Source organism: Zonotrichia leucophrys, chromosome 26, assembly GCF_028769735.1.
Source record: "Zonotrichia leucophrys gambelii isolate GWCS_2022_RI chromosome 26, RI_Zleu_2.0, whole genome shotgun sequence".
Classification (NCBI taxonomy): domain Eukaryota; kingdom Metazoa; phylum Chordata; class Aves; order Passeriformes; family Passerellidae; genus Zonotrichia; species Zonotrichia leucophrys.
This window is the reverse complement of record NC_088195.1, coordinates 6,584,733-6,601,396: the sequence shown is the minus strand read 5'-3', so window position 1 is coordinate 6,601,396 and position 16,664 is coordinate 6,584,733. Positions and strand designations below refer to the sequence as shown.

The window sequence follows — 16,664 nt, the reverse complement described above, 5'->3', positions numbered from 1 at the left end:
CCTGGCAGTGCCCAAGGCCAGGTTGGATGGGGCTTGGAGCCGCTGGGATAGTGGAAGGTGTCCCTGCCATGGCAGGGGCTGGGGCTGAATGACCTCTAAGGTCCCTTCCCACCCAAATAATTCTGGGATTCTGTGATTGAGAATTTACAGTGCTTTTACTTCCTTTGCCTGGTGTCAGCTGCTGTCAAAAGAAAAAGAATAACCTGGTGAGCCATGACACAGCAGAGTCAGCTTTAAATTGAGCCCCTAACTGCCATCCCTACTTCTGCCTCAGCTCTTTCTGTGCTTCTGGAAGGCACTAAAACAATTTTTGGGTACTGTTTTGGCCACTGATGGTAAAATTAATATCGTTACTCTCTAGACAAAATCTTTCCATTTCTGTGTGATCCCAGTTATTCCCATGCAATCACTTTATGCATTTGAGAGATTTAAGAAGTGACCCATCCTCACAGGAGTTCCCTGGTTGTCTGTACAGAGCAAGTCAATAACAGCCACAAAAGCAGCAGATTTTTAGCTGAATCTGTTCTGATTTCATGGGCACACACACATGGACAGACCTCCAGCAGAGTCCCAGAATGGTTTGGGCTGGAAGCAACCTTAAAGCTCATCCCACTCCAACCTCTGCCATGGGCAGGGACACCTCCCACTATCCCAGGTTGCTCCAAGCCCCATCCAAGCTGCTTTGGACCCTTCTAGGGATGGGGGAGCCCACAACTCTCTGGGCAGCACTCAGGGTTCATCCCTGGTCATGCAGGGGCAGCTGCTAATAAAAACTTTGAAGTTTTTGGTAAATGGCAGCTGCATTCCAAGGACATGCTGGGTGCTGTGCCCAAGGCTCACAGTGCCACTGCAGATGTGCTGCTGTCCCAGTGGCATCTCACACCAGTCTGCAGTGGTTGGTGCAACAAGGCTGGGCTGACCTTGTGCTGCTGCTCACTGGGTTCTGCTGACAGGGCTGGTTAATGTCTGTCCCCATTCTCTCTCTCCCATCTCCCTGGACTGTGAACAGCTGCGAAGTGAGAAGGAGACAAGGAATAAGCTGATTGAAGCTGACATGAATGGCAAGCCTCAAAACAGACTCTTCACCAAGTAAGTCTCTCCCTCTTAGTTGAAAAGAAACTGCCCAGAGAGTAATGGGAGAGCAGCTTCAGCTCTCACAGGCAGCTGGCCTCAGCTGGGTCAAAAACAATTCACTGCTCTTTAGTTCATGCATTTTTTTTTAATCTTAGTACTCTCAAGTGCAGTTTTAGTTGTGTCAAATGCAGTTTGTGTTGTGTCTTAACATACCCAGTGAGTGGTGGAACAAGGGCTTGGATTGGTGTTTGGTTCTCCAGCTCCTGCTCTGGCTGAGGATCAATCAGATCTTTGGGCTGGGAACTGCACCTTTTTGTGGCACAAAGCCCAAGAGCCCAACTGCTGTGTTGTGTGGCACTAGAAAAGGAGAGATCACAATTTTGTGGATGGAAAAATGCTTGCAGAATTAGAAAATGTCAGACTGGCAGTGGAATCCATGGCAAATTGGCCATGATGGAAGTGCTGGAGTGTTCAGTCTGTAGATGGATTTTATCCTTTGCTTATTCTGTATGTAGGAAATAATGTTTGTGTCTTCCTGAGAAGTACAACTTGCTTGCCTAGTCCTAAAAAATTCCTATTTTGCAGCAAAGAGAAGATTCTTTATGAGGAAGACACGTTGAAGTCCATGGAAACTGAGGAAGAGAACAAAGACTCAAGCAGTTCTAGTTCTGAAGAGGAAGAAGCTGAAGATGAAGTTTCAGAGTCAGATGCTGAAAAGGAGTCAGGTAAGACTTAGTACAGCCTTGGATTTAATAACTAGCCTAGCTATTACCATTATTAATGGTGTTGTTATTGTTAACTAATTATATAATTAGTTGTTAAGGACATGCTGAAAGTTTTACTTCCAGTGTATATGAATTTGAGAGTTTGGAGAAACCTGGAGCTACTGTGCTAAAAAAGCTGATTCAAATGCTGACTCACAGGTCAGCATAATTATTTTTTTTTAAATCCTTCAGATCCTGTTTTAATTCATACTTCCAGCTCACATGTATTGAAAATAACACATTGTCCATAGCTTGTTCTCAAACAGGGTGTTTTTCTTGTTGGCCCAGTTCAAGAGGAATCCTTCAGGAGGGTAGGGAAGCAGGTGAAGGTGTAGGAAGGCAATAGCCTGTTGTGTTTGGATCAGTCTGAAATGAAGGACTGAAGCTGTTCTGACTGATTATAGAGGTGAGGAACTTCTGTTTTCTAGGCTGTAATGAATAATGATTGCAAAAGGTAGTGGAAAATAAGGATTAAGTACACAGTCACAGTAGCATTTACATTACAGTATATTGCTGGCATCTTACTCTCATTCCTTTTCCATAATTTCTGTGGCTACCTTAATTAATTTCAGAAGTGTTTATGTGCAGCACAGAAAGTTTAAATGCAGATACTTAATTGTACAGTAAGCCAAGACTTATTTGTACTTAATATTTTGCAAACACAGATGGATCTTGGAGTATGATGTGTTTAAAGGTTAAACTACTTTTAACATCAACTCACTTGGTCTATATCCAGTATACTAAGAAACAGGTCCTGAGGAGAAGTGTAGTTTAAAGTTTTGTTGTGCTTTGTGCCGGTGAAATTGTCACTGTGTTAGGATTGTATCAGTGAATGCTTTGGGACAGGGTGGGAGAGTGGGAAATGCTGGCTGGGCTCTGCTGCCCAGGCATGGGCATGGCAGGAACACAGGGAAATGATCTTGGGGCTTTTAAATTAAGCAAGTCTAGTGGACATGTCAGGGGTAGAAAGAGACATGCAGCACAGATCACATATATTTTCTCCATAAATCAGGGGTTTACCCTGACTTATATACATATTTATATAAATATAAATGATACCTGTCTAGCTGGGTGTCCTTGTTTATAATCCTTGTAAACACGGTGGCAGTTTGACCAAAACAACTCAAATGTTTGCACACCTCTAAGACTTATTGCTGTGTGGGGTTTAACTGAGTCAGGAGCAGCCTAAGATCCTTCAGCAAGGAAAGGTCTGCAGCACTCAGCATTAAATTTTGTTTAAAGCCAGAACAGGTCTTTTTATTGCATTAACTCACTGAGCAAGGCACATTATAGGAGTATATGTTAAACCACTGAAGCTAATAGAAATGGGAGACAACAAGGATTCAGGTAGTGATTCAGCTGCAGGCTTTGTTACCTGTGCTCTTCTTTCCTGGGAATGTTATTGGGTCCTTTGAGAAATTGAAACCTCACCTTATAAACTTCTGAAATCTCTGCTAAAATGAGTGTGGGGTTGCTCAGCTGGATGGAGACACAGCTCTCACTTGCTGCAGGTGTGAGTGGAGGGTCACATGCTTGTTGCTCTTTTTAAAGCAAGATTCTGGAAGGTAACAGCATCAGCCCACATTGTAGGAGCCTCCAAAGAGAAGTAGGATTTTTCATTTTGGTAAAAAAAATAACAAATGTCACAGTATTACTGATTTCCAAGACAGACAATGGTGTTCCTGGGCTGATCCCCAGGGGGCAGCAGGGCAGGGGGGATTCTGCCCCGGGCCCTGCTCAGGTGAGGCCCCACCTGCAGAGCTGCCCCAGCCCTGGGGCCCAGCACAGGAAGGAGCTGGAGCTGCTGGAGAGAGCCCAGAGGAGGCACCAGGGGGATCAGAGGGATGGAGCAGCTCTGCTGGGAGGAAATGCTGGGAGAATTGGGATTCCTCAGCCTGGAGAAGTTTTAGGTGACCTCACTGTGACCTCCCAGGACCTGAAGGGAGCCTGCAAGGAAGGTGAAGAGAGACTGCTTACATGGGCCTGGAGTGACAGGACAAAGGGGAATGGCTTCAGACTGACAGAGAATAGGTTTATATAGAATAATAGGAAAAAATTCCTCCCTGTGAGGGTGGGCAGGCCCTGGCTCGGGTTGCCCAGAGAAGCCGTGGCTGCCCCTGCATCCCAGGAAGTGCCAAGGCCAGGTTGGAGCAGCCTGGGATAAATGAAAGTGTCCCTGCCATGGCAGTGGGTGGAATGAGATGGGCTTCGAGGTTCCTTTTGGTTCAAACCAGTCTGGGATTCTGTGTTTCTGTGTTTATCTGGTCAGCATTTTACATGCTTGCATTCTGCAGGAGGCAGGGGTATGAACACATGATTATTATTCCCTTATTCCTCTTCATTTTCTGTAATATTCCCATACCTTTATCATTCTGAGCAGTGCTGGACACATAGATTATGGCTGTTGTTCCAAAGTGTTCAAAGTCCAGATGAAAAAGAAATTTTGAATGGTCTTTTTAAACCTAAAAATCCCAACCCCTTTGGTAGCTGAGCATAAAGCAGGACATGTAGAAGCTGGCAGTGTAACACATAAGTTTATTTTGAGGTGTGTTTTGAAGAGTCTCAGGTTGCAATTAATTTGTTGAATTTGCAGAGACTGTGAGAGGAAGAAATTGGATGAGGGAAGCAGTGAAATTGTTGGAAGGCTTCAGAGTAGTATGTTTCTTATAATCTGTAAGAAATTTTTGTTCTTCAGACAAAGGAAACTAAGAGCATTCATGTCACTTTATTCATTTTGAAGACAATTAATTTGGCATTGAACTCTTGTAAACAAGAGAGAGATCAGTGTAAAATATCTGTGCTGGGAACTTTTACAATATGTAATTATTGGGAATTAAAGCAGGCCAAGGAAGCTTTTAATGTTGTTTTGTTTAGAAAGCAATCAAACAAAAGCCCTTATCCAAAAAGCCTTACAGAAAAGGAATTAGAAACCTAAATTTTTACTCTTACAAATTTGTTTTGAGGAGATTGAACTAATCCTCTCCAGTTTTTCTTGTCTGGAATTCATAATGTTTATGACTGAAATTTTGGTAGAATAAAATGTAGGATCCTGTCCAAAATAAAAATAAAATGTGGGATCAGCCCTGCCAGCACAGAGTCCCTCTGCTTGTCCCTTTCTGCAGTGACAGAAGATGTCCCACAATGTCCCAGTCACATTGCTCACAGTTAGTCCTTCCCAAGCTGTCATTACCACTTTAGCCTGTGCCCTTCTAATTAGGCTTGACCTTAAATCTGTCCTGTGTGCTGTGAACTGCAGAGCAGGCTCCCAGTGCCCACCCAGCCCAGCCTGGGCAGCTGCTGCCACCCTCCCTGCCTGCAGTGCTCTGTGGTACAGCCCCAGTCACAGCAGAGAGCAGCTGGCACAAAATGGGCATTTCCATGCTCTTGGATGCCCAGGGTGGCAGGCAGGGCCTGCAGGGAGGAGTGAGGGAGGCTGGGTGAAAGCTCTGCTCCACAACTGACATTTCTGCTTCACAGAGAGGGAAAGTGGCTGGGAATCCATTCTTCTGCAGACCCACAGGAGCAGCTGGAGCTGGGCCAGGGCAGGCTCAGGCTGGATCTCAGGGAAGGCTCTTCCCCAGAGGGTGCTGGCACTGCCCAGGCTCCCCAGGGAATGGGCACAGCCCCGAGGCTGCCAGAGCTCCAGGAGTGTTTGGGCAGCACTGCCAGGGGTGCCCAGGGTGGGATTGTTGGGGGGTCTGTGCAGGGCAGGGGTTGATGGATGATCCTTGTGTGTCCTTTTCAACTCAGGAGATTCCTTATTCTGTCATTGTCTCTTTAGTTCAGGCTCTGTCAATCCTGGTAACTTCCTGCTATTTTAAAATGTTTCTCTTGGCTTGCTCTTTTCTGCTTTTTGTGTCCTTTGAATCCTTATTTTTCTAGTACTGAGAATATTTGTTACAGAAAGATTGATCTTGACACTCCAAGGTGCCATCCACCAGATGCTCCATCCCAAACAACTCCAAATATGGAACAGCAGATTTTTATTCCCTGCACATAGGTTATTTGCTAGGACTGTTGGGATGCTTATGCTTAAAATTGCTTTATTTTTTCCAAGCCATGACTGTGTGAGCACTCATAGCTATAAGGAAAGCTGTGACTGGTGGGTGTGGGTACATCATTTCTCAGGCAGGTTCCATGTGCCTGGGTTTATGATGAATAGTCTGTCTCCAGCCTCTGCTCTTCTGTCAAGTGAACCTGCTGCCTGAGTCACACTTTCTGCTTACTCTCCCCCTGGTAATGTCTGCTGAATGTTCTTTTGTCAAGCATGTGCATAGATACAAAAAAAAAAAAATGTGATACTGGACAGCTGCTCTTATCTAACAAGCAGGGAGCCAGCTGTAAGCTTGCTTAGCTTGCTTGGAGCCCAAGTAAGGGTTTTTGTTGGGCAGCAATCCTGATTTCTTGTAGAAAATGGATTTTGCTGCAGAAGATCAGAAATTCTGCCCAGCAGCACAAGCAAGTGCAGAGAACTGTGCAGTGAAACCCAGCACTGGGCACTCAGGGCTGGGGGCTGTACCACACTTGTGTACAGGAAGGAGGAACAGCATGTGCCCCTTTTCATCCCAGGATTTACCAGGGAAGAAGTTCCCATACAGGAAACAAAACTGTGAAAAACAAAAACTATGTGTCCTCTTTATGGTGCTTTCTGCAAAGATTCTGCTTGTCTGTGAGGATAAAGTACAAAAGCTTTGCCTGGCAAACGTGTCCATGCTGTTCTTTAGGAGGTGGGGAGCTCCTTGCAGAAAGCCCTGGCACTGCCAGTGCAGAGGGAGGTCACACAGCCCTGAACTGGAGTGCAGACCACACTCTGGGTAAGGAAGGGCCTCAGAAGTGCAATACTGAAACATTTGGTTTCTCTTCTTGTTTAAAATTGTAGAGAGGAAGGAAGAGCCCTTTGCCAACTACTCGAGCCGGGAATCCAGGCCCAGCATCCCTGAGCCAGCACCTGAGCCCAACTCCTTCACTGCATCTGCCAGAAGAGTAAGTGAATGTGGATCCCTGGGGACCCAGGAGTGCTCAGCAGCAGGAGGTGTTACTGGGAAGTGGATGCTCTGAAACCAGTCTTCAGAGCACTTGAATTTAGAAAAGCCTGGTAGTTTGAAATTCTGATAAAGATGTGCGTTAACAGCAGTGTAGGGACAATATGGTTCCTCTTGAATCTCTGACCTCCAAAGCCAATTGTGGTGAAGAAAGCCAGCCTAGAGCACATGCTTTGTGTGCTGTCAGTTCTCAGGGGGCTGGTGCCAATGTCTTCTCAGCAGATCTGTCACCAGAGCTGATTTCTGCCTGTGTGCCAGTGGTGAGTTCAGCACCATCATTTAAAGTGCCTCTGACTTGCCAAAGCCAGCTGAGTCAGTGGTGTGCTGTTAATGCCCAGCAAGCAGAGGGTGGTTTGCATGTGGCTGGCCAGCTGGGCTATGAAAGCTTTGAAAGGTGAAGTGGTCACTGAAATCTTGTGTGATTGAATCCTTCAGCTCTCAGATCATTCAGCTAGATGGCACCAGGAGACTCTGCTCTGCACAGGACTCCTGTTGTGTGCTGCTGCTTTCTTTTTGCACCAGACTGTGGAGAAAACAGCACAGAAACCTGGCCCAGGGCTGAAGCTCTCGGTGCTTGTCAGGGGGAAGTGTTTCTTGCTTAGTCACAATTTTTTATTTTTCACATGTAACAGAGCATAACCAAGATCAAATGAAACAGAGCTCCTCTGGGCATTGTTCAGCTCAGGCTGGCTTAGCAGGGGAACTGTTAGAGGGAGAAGGATGCTGGGAAGTGTGAGTACTTCAGTTAACCTTTTCCCAGCTGCAGAGGTTTGGTCTCTCACTCATTTGAGCTGTTGAACACAGAATAAGAGTGTTAGGGTGTAGGAGCTGACCTGTGAGTGGAGGAATTATTGATTTTACCTCAGTGACTTAAGGTCAGCTTTTTTACCTTCTCTCACCTGTTTGTTTTTTCTGTAGTTCTCTTTGACTGACTGGGCTTTAGATAGTGTTGCCCTCTATGAGGGGAGTTATTAGTATGTGCTGTTCCTGTGTTGTTCAGAATTCACAGATGGCAGCTTTTGCTGTGGTTTTGAGCATTCTCTGAGGAAAGCATCAAAACTACATGAAAATGTTAGAGCTGTGTAGCTCAGTAGACTGGCAGTGCTGGAAATGGTGGAGTACAGATTAACCCTTTGCATCTGCATTGAAATAACACAAGCTGAAAACATTGCTCAAATACTGGAGGGATAATTTCAGCTTGGCAGTCTTCAGACAGTGAGTCTGAGGGCGGAGCTCTCCAGTAGCTCCGTTTGTTCTGAATAGTGTCAGATAGAATATGGTGTAATAATGCTTAGATCAGCTTTGATCAAAAGCCTTGTCTGCCCACTGTCCTGCCCAACAGTGACCATCAGAAGCTACTGGAGAGCACAACCTTGCAGGAATTCCCTCCCACACTCCAGCAGTTGGCTTTTCAGGGACTCGCTGACCCTGGTTATTTTTTGTCTTCAGTAGCCCCTGTTGGACTTTTCCTTTATGCACTCACTTTTTAATTGGGATCCTCTAATGTCCAGTCCTTCAGCTTAGTTCAAAACTCTACAAAGCTCCCTGTCCCATTAACCAACCACACACTGGGTTTGTTTGCTGTCCCTCATTCCTTTATGGGAAGAACCAAAGAATAATTGTTCCTTACTCACCCTTCTGTGTTCCACTGAGGGTTTCATGTAGCTTGGTCATATCTCAGCCTGGAGACTACTGAAATACTGAATATCTCCTCATGCACAACCTCTCTTGCTCTACTCATTCTTGCTGCCTTTCCCTGAACTCTTCCCTTCTTGTCAACTGCTGCTGATTGCTGGACCTGAGCTATGTGTGGTACCAAAGGTGTGATTGTACCCTGCAGTAACACAGCCACAGGGGTTGTGTGGTTTGTATTCTGTACTTTGCCAAAAATTCCTTATAATCTATTTGCTTTATTTCCTGTACAACTTGGTGCTTAGCCCTGCACAAGTACCTCTTGTGATGCTCAGGCTTCATTCTTGAATGGCAGTGTGCAGCCTTTTGAAAGACTTGATCACTGTAGCCAAAGTCATGCATTGAAGCAGTTGTACATGGAAGCAGTTGTACATGGAAGCAGTTGTACATGGAAGCAGTTGTACATGGAAGCAGTTGTACTTGAGGCAGTTGTACATTGAGGCAGTTGTCCATGGAAGCAGTTCTACATTGAAGCAGTTCTACATTTAAGGACTAATACATGCAGGTCACAAGTGCCTCATGTAACAGAAAGCACAAATCCCATTCTGTGCTGTGCATTTACCTGCCCATGGAAGGGGCCTTAGCGAGGCTGAAATCCAACGTCCTGCTCAAAGCAGGATTAAGCTCTTGTCATGTTGCTTTGTCCTACCTGAGCTCAGCTGAGTATTGAAATGTCTCTGAGGATGGAGATGCTCTACTCCTTTACTCTCTGTCCCAGTGCAGCTCTGATCCTGCCAGGAGTTACATCTCCATGTCAGCTGGGATTTCCCAAGTGGAAACTTGTCTGTTGCCCTCCTTTCACTGTAGACTGCAGAGAAGTGTGGTTCCATGTCCTCTGTAAACCCACCCCTAGGTAGCAGAGCAACTAAATCCTGTCTTTGCCTTCTCTTTTCCATGCTGAACAATCCAGATTGCCTCAGTTTCTTCCTTTACAGTGTTGTTGGCTACAGCTCCCTGGTAATCTCAATGGCTTCTTCTGGACTCCACTGGTTTATTTGCAACTAGTTCCATAAGAACTGAGTATTTGTTTTTGGAATTCTGCCTTCACTGAATAATTCCCCCTTCCTAAATGGGTGATAATGTAAGCTTCATTGTTCCTCATATTCTTTCCTCAAAGCTGGAGGAGGACATTGTGTAGGCAAAGACCTGCACAGTGACAGAAGATTCCTTTCATCCTCTGTCCTTGGGGATGAGGCACCACAGCAGTTTGCATCCCTGTGAGTTCACCTTGAGCTCGGTCCTGTAATTAAAGTGAAGCAGGAAATAAGTCATTCTACCTTACAAGTCTAGCCCAGCAAAAACTGGAGCTTTTTGAAACACTTTGTCAACTTAGAGTTGCCTTGCAGTGCTCTTCCTTTTCCCAAATGTTCACTTTCTCCTCCACAGTTCAGTTGGCTCAGCAAGTCAGACGAGCAGAAGGACGAGTCGCCTTCGTCGTGGCGCCTGGGCCTGAGGAAGACTGGCAGCCACAACATGCTGAGTGAGGTCTCTGCCACTCGTGAGGCACAGAGGGACAAAACTTCTTCCATCTATCGCTCCTCGTCCAGCCCTCGCATTTCTGCACTCTTGGACAACAAGGAAAAGGTTTGGCTTTCAGCAAGGATATTTCAGTGCATCCACTTCACCCCACAGGTGTAAACCCCTTTCCCTTTGAGTTGTTGCTGGGGTTTGTATCCATAACAAACAAGGGTCTCTTTCATTCTTATCTTCTTTTTCTTTTGAAAAATATTTTCCTTCTGTCAGTTGTTTCTCCAGAACTGGAGTTTGGTGCCCCTTTGGCCCAATTCCTACTCAGTTTGGACTGGGCTGCCACTAAACAGGGGCTGCCAATCTGGCACAGCCTGTTCTTTACCAGAAAATGTCTAGCAGACAACAGCACATACCTGCAGTGGAGATTGTCCTTCTCCATCATTTATATGGATTTCTCCTCTGTCTACCAGCTGCATTTGTAAATCCCATCCCACGTATTCAGTAACTATATCCCACGTAACTGTAACTTTTCTGCCCATGGGTAGATCCCTCATCCCTGGAGGCATTCAGGGCCACCTGGGATGGAGTTCTGGTCTAGTGGACTAAAGATCTCTTCCAACCCAAACCAGTTCTCTGATTCTGTGATTGACAAGTTATTCTCTAAGTTAGAAGATGCTTTTATTCACTGGTCATCAGGAAATCCCTTTCAGAACTGATATTTCTATGCTGTGCTATGTTGCTTTAAGCAACATTAGAGAAGCAAGAAGCTGCTTTAAACCAGCTGGTAGGAGAATGCTTTCTTAGTTGAAGAAATTTGAACATGAATTTATTTACTACTGGATGTGCTGGAAGGGTAAGAGATGTATAGCTGAAGTTCCTCTTTTGCTTCACCAGGACAGAGACAACAAGAGTTATCTTGCCACCATAGTCCCCAGAAGACTGAGCAGTACGAGTGATACAGAAGAAAAAGAAAACAGGTGAGACTGGCTGAAGTTAATGCTCAGCTTCCATCCTGTCAATAGTACTTGTGGAATATAATTTTTCTGTAGTCATGCTCTGTATATTTTCTCAGCAGTCTCAAGTACACAGGAATTCCCAACATCAAGAGCCAGCTCTGTCTGTAAAAGTTCTGGTACGTTGGTTTTCATTTAGGTGAGCAGGAATCAGCAGACTGGTTCCTCCACCCTGTACTCACACAGGCACAGGCTCCACCCAGGCAATCAGATTTATGGATCCTTTTTCCTTTTAATAGGCAAGTGCCTCATTTTGTAGCTGCCACCTGCACTTGTAGTTGTCACTTGCTCAGCAGTCACCTTCAATCCCTTTGTTCACACCTCTGTCACTTAAGATTCACTCGAGCTTGTGAACTCTGCCATGTAGGAACTGTTTCATTGCATGGCTGTTTTTACAGTCAGTGTGTGTAAATGCCCCTGGTCCTAACCATGGTGTAAATGGTGTGTGTATGTCCCAGAATTCCAGATGTATTTGAGGAGCTGCTGTCTTCTAGCAGCTTCTTCAGGGGCCTTCCAGTGCCTAAAGGGGCTCCAAGAGAGCTGGAGAGGAACTTTGGACAAGGTCCTGGATTGGCAGAACACAGGGGAATGGCTTCCCACTGCCAGAGGGCAGGGTTAGATGGGATAATAGGGAGGAATTCTTGGCTGAGAGGGTGGCCAGGCCCTGGCACAGGTTTCCCAGAGCAGCAGTGGCTACCCCAAGCCTTTAAATGTCCAAGGCCAGGTTGGATGGGGCTTGGAGTAACCTGGGCAGGTGAAAGGTGTCCTTGCCTGGGCAGGTAGAAGGACAGGATGAGCTTTAAGGTCCCTTCCAACCCTGGCCGTTCTATGACTCAGTTTGTATTAGAAGGAGTAAAATTTGACTTTAGCCTCAATTCCAGCTACTTCCCCAACAGAGGAGGAAAGGCACATGCAGAGCAGTGGCTGTGAGCTGTAATTGTTGGGCAGGAGCTGTGGCAGATGACACCCTGAGAGAATTTCAGCACAGCTTGGGAATCTTTGCTGATCTTTTGCTGGAGCCTCCCTGCTGTGTTCTTGTTCACTCTCAGGCAGTCTCTGAGATCCAGAGTTTTACAGACAGTTTGTGTCTGTTGATCAGCTCAAGAGGCTTTGGCAGAGGTTGCTGTTGAGTGGCACATTCAGCTGTAGGAGCTCAGTGTCCTTTTCTGGGTGGAGTTGGGACTGCCTGAGCAGTGCTGGCCTTCAGGAACAGATGGTGCCCAGGCAGGCTGTGTAGTACAGATTTTTTCCTAATATTCTTTCCTTTCAAAACATTTGGATTTTCCTTTCTGGAACCCACAGGTGTCTTTATACAGCATTAGTCTAGGCATGACAACTGGAAATGAGAAATAATTTCTTGCTGATAAGGGAATGGATTAGTGCTGCATTGCAAGCTCCAGGTGCTGTCCTGCGCCAGCAGAGAGCAGGATGCACTGCCAGAGTGTGCATTAGCATTGGGGAAAGAGCCCTGTTTTCAGATAACCAGGGTAAACAGGACTACTGGGAATTTCTTGATAACTTGTCAAGTAGCTTTAGATGCTATAAATATTTTGTTTGTTGTTTTCTGCTTCATGATTTTGCGGTTGACCTGGTAGTGCTGGGTTAATTGTTGGGCTCAATGATCTTAGAGGACTTTTCCAAGCCTAATGATTTTGTGAAATGCTTTGCTGTGCTGAATTGCTTTTGTCTTTTCCTGGATAACTTGAAGAATAAAAGCTGCCCTGCAGTTCCAGTATCTGCCCATTTATACTTTATTGTTTGATACAGACTGCAGTGAGAATATTAAATGACACTATTTAATATGTTAAATTACTTTTATAGACAATCTGAATTTCATTTGCAAGTTTTCTCACTAAAAAGGATCTTGTTCCTCTTTATGCAAAACATGACATCATCTGTGGTTCTTGAGTGAGCTGGCAGGAGCAGGAGCTGATGCTAAGGCCAGAGCAGGTGTTTCTCTGAGCTGTGTCACCCTAACAATGAAGCATGTAGGTGTAAGGGAAGGATTTGTGTTGTGAAACTGAAGGAACCAAAAGCAGACTCCAGAGGTTTTTCTAAGCTTTTCTGTGCTCTGTGCTGCTGCAGGGAATCTGCTGTGAACCTGGTGAGGAGTGGCTCCTACACCCGGCAGCCCTGGAGGGACGAGCCAAAGGGAAACGAAGCTCCCCACTCTGGGGCTCCCACTACCTACGTATCCACCTACTTGAAAAGGTATGTTCTGTCTTCCATGGGCTCTCAGGCAGTCAGAACCACTCTTAACATGCCTCCCACACCTCAGCCTCCTGCTTGTTGCCTCCTGCATCTTGTAACTGGCCTTGGGACCCTCTTCTGCTGAGAGCAGGGAAGAAAAGATTTATTGGATTTGTCATGCTAAATAGTGTTTTTAAAGGATATAATTTTTATTAATTTGCAAATTGCTGTACTAAATTAAAATACTCTTCTTCACATAATTCAAATGTAAAGTTTTCTCTGTTTAATGCTGGTGTTATGGTTAGAGAATAAAACCAAAATTTATCATAAAACAGATTAATGTAATAAGAGTCCAGAAGCATTGTTCGGATAACTCTTGGTGAGTAAGTTATAGCTTTTCTCTAATTTTGGTTCATATTAGTCCATGTTTGTAGTATTATCAGAAAGTGGCAGTGCTCTTGAGCATGGTGTACAGCACTTGCTAAGGAGTGAAACTGATGCTTCCACTGTTGCTTTGTAAGGCAGTAAGGAAGCAGTTTGTTCACAGTGTGTGTGAAGTTGCTGAGGCTGATTATTTGATCATTGGTAAAGGAGCCGGGAAGAAGCAGGAAGGCAATTCCAGGCAGAACTCCTGTACCTGCAGTGTCCTGGACCCCCTTGGGAGGCAGAGCCTCGGTGTCCTTGAGGTGCCACCTCAGGGCTCTCCGAGTGGGCTGGAGCAATGCCCTGCTCTGGTGAGCAAACAGTGCATTGCTGGGTTCTCATGGGAGCAGGAGGATCAGCAGTGCCAGCACCTCACCTTTATTTCAGCTGATACTGAAGACCATCAGAGCAGCCTGTAATAAACATGTCACACTGCAAAGCCATTGTGTTTCTGCTTAAGGACAACAGCAGCAATAGCCTAAGGTTCTAGATTGAGTTTCATGAGATTCTACACCCTGAACTAAATAACTGTCCTGAAGTCAGAACAACTGCTTGAGATACTTGGGAAGAGGCAATTTGTTCCAGTGTTTGTGCTGTTTCTGTAGAGGTAAGTGGTGCTCAAGGGTGTGTGTGGCCAATTGCTGAGCACGTACAGATCCATTGCCACAAAAGGTGAAGCAGCCCCTTCAAGCAGGAGCTTCTGCTCTGCTGCTCCATTCTGGTGACTTCACAGCTATCCTGGGATGTGATGACAGCCCAGCCTCCATGGCTTGTCTCTCTCTGAAGCTGGTCTGACAAGCTGCAGCTGATTACATTGGAAAACTTGTCCCTTGCAGCTGGCACACCTGTGCTGCTCCCTGAGCTGAGGGACAGCACAGTCACCCCCAGGCAATCTTACAAACATTGCTGGTTTGTCCCAGCTAATCCTGCACCAGATTTAGTGTTGCACTCACACAGTTGTGCTGTATTTCCTTGGTTAAACTGTACAGAGAGTGGGGAAGGTTTAGGCTGCACTGGGAGGTCACTAATAATGAGTTCTTGTTATAAAGGCTGAATTCTGCCCTTTCATAAGGGAGTGACTGGTTCACATGCAGGTACAGAGAATAGCTTTGTCAGGTAGGAATAAATGTGCTTTTAAAGGAGAGATCAGTGGTTTGATTTGCATTTCATATACAAACAGTAAAACCATGATCAATTAGACCTTTGTCCCATATAGCATTCTGTAGGAGAGCACAGAGAAATTGAACACAATTGTATTGAACTTTTGATTTCTCCAGCCTTGTGCATCCACCCCTAAGATGAGGAAAGGAACCTGGTTAGACATAAGCATTTTGTCATTTCCAGATATTAGCAAAACTCTCAACCCAGCTCCAAAAGGTGAAAGCTTCTTAGAGAGGAAGAATTCAAGGGAATATGGCATGCTTGCATGTCACTGAGGGGATGACTGTACACATCTGCAGCTCCCCCTTGCCTCAGCATTTGACTGATCTCCATAAAGATCACAGACTTTGGGTTGGAAGGGACCTTAAATCCCATCTCCTTCCACCCCCTGCTATGGGCAGGGACACCTTCCACAAACCTGGCCTTGGACACCTCCAGGCATGAGGCAGCCACAGCTGCTCTGGGCACCCTGTGCCAGGGCCTCACCACCCTCACAGGGAACATTTCCTTCCCAATATCCTTAGTTGCTTTCTTTAAGTGCTTTATGTGACACCCCAAACAGAATGAACAACAGCAGCAGGTCATCTTAAGATGGGGAAAAAGCTGGGTTTTTCCTTTTTTCTTCCATTTTTTTAAAATAAAAGGGAATAAAATAACTTGCAGCAATGTTACAAATGTTCTTCAGCTTTAGTTGAAGCATATATTGATGCTCTCTGTTGTGGTACTGGCAGTTGTCCTGCTTTCTCTGTGTGTGCCACTGGCCCAGAAATCTACAGAACCCTGCTCTAATATCCTGGTGTCCATTTTAGTGTGTACTGGCCTTCAAAAATCCAGGTCACTTGGACTGTAAATGAAAGGATGTGGAGGAAAACTGGCAAAGCAGGTTGGGTTAGTTCAGCATGCTGCCTTTGACATCAGCCAGAAGTGCTGCCTCCCAGGAAGGGCTCACACTGGAATGAAATCCTTCAGCCACACAGATTTGCCTTCATTTCACATTTCTGCAAGTACCTCCTTGCTGGTTCTGGTCACATAAAAGCCATTGCAGTGAGCCAGGACAGCAGTCCCTGCAGCCCAGACTGTTGCTGACAGCAGCTGGCTTTGAAGAAGTTGCAAGAGCCAGGATAACTTCAGAGCACTTTGCTGCCTCCCACACTCTCCTTGCTTCCAGCAATCAGGAATTGAGGAGCCAGGGGTTATATTTAACCATTGTTCTCAATAGCTACCACTGCAGCCAACTTCCATACCCAAATCCCAGTTTGATCTCTGCACCACCCCATGGCAGTGTGTTTAAAGAATAGTTATGTGCTTTGTGCAAACCTTTTTTATTACCACATGTGGAAGCTTTTTAAGAGTGTGAAGGTTCTTAAGTAAAAGTTTTTAATGCCTTTAAAGTATTTCTTTAAGTCAGAAGTAGTTTTTTTCTTTATTGCTTTGAAATGTTGCTTTACATTTCATTGCTCATTCCCTGATGGTTCTGTTGTGATATTGTTAGAGAATGAGGAGCAGTGTGTCAGTGCCTTTTTTTATTTCTGACATTGAATTATTCAGCATAATTTCTTAGTCCTCCCTTTCACAGACTCCTATGGATACAGCTGTTAATTAGCAGGATTCCCTGGCTAACCTTTATATTGCAATTTTCTGGTCCATTTCAGATCAGATGTGAACAATGGAGTAATGCCTTGGAGTGCTCCTCCCACTGTGCAGTGCCACCCATGCAGGGGACAGGCTGGGAGGGGGATTCCCACAGAGGTGGCAGTGCCTTGGCTCCCTTTGGAGCAGGAGGCTGTTCCTGGTGCCCCAGCACCACATTTCTCTGCCCATGTGTGTTGGAGCTG

The 16,664-nt window shown here is 45.5% G+C and overlaps 1 protein-coding gene across 3 annotated transcripts in view; it reads left to right on the top strand.

The window, feature by feature from the left end:
• The window catches only part of PPP1R12B (protein phosphatase 1 regulatory subunit 12B), a 137,547-nt gene that overhangs the window by 49,117 nt on the left and 71,766 nt on the right, over positions 1 to 16,664 (top strand). For all 3 annotated transcript variants that reach the window (XM_064733337.1, XM_064733339.1, XM_064733340.1), the window contains exons 7-12: positions 1,010 to 1,089; positions 1,660 to 1,799; positions 6,718 to 6,821; positions 9,959 to 10,156; positions 10,937 to 11,019; positions 13,141 to 13,266. In XM_064733337.1, coding sequence (XP_064589407.1) covers positions 1,010 to 1,089; positions 1,660 to 1,799; positions 6,718 to 6,821; positions 9,959 to 10,156; positions 10,937 to 11,019; positions 13,141 to 13,266 — 731 coding nt within the window. The remainder of the gene's footprint in view (positions 1 to 1,009; positions 1,090 to 1,659; positions 1,800 to 6,717; positions 6,822 to 9,958; positions 10,157 to 10,936; positions 11,020 to 13,140; positions 13,267 to 16,664) is intronic.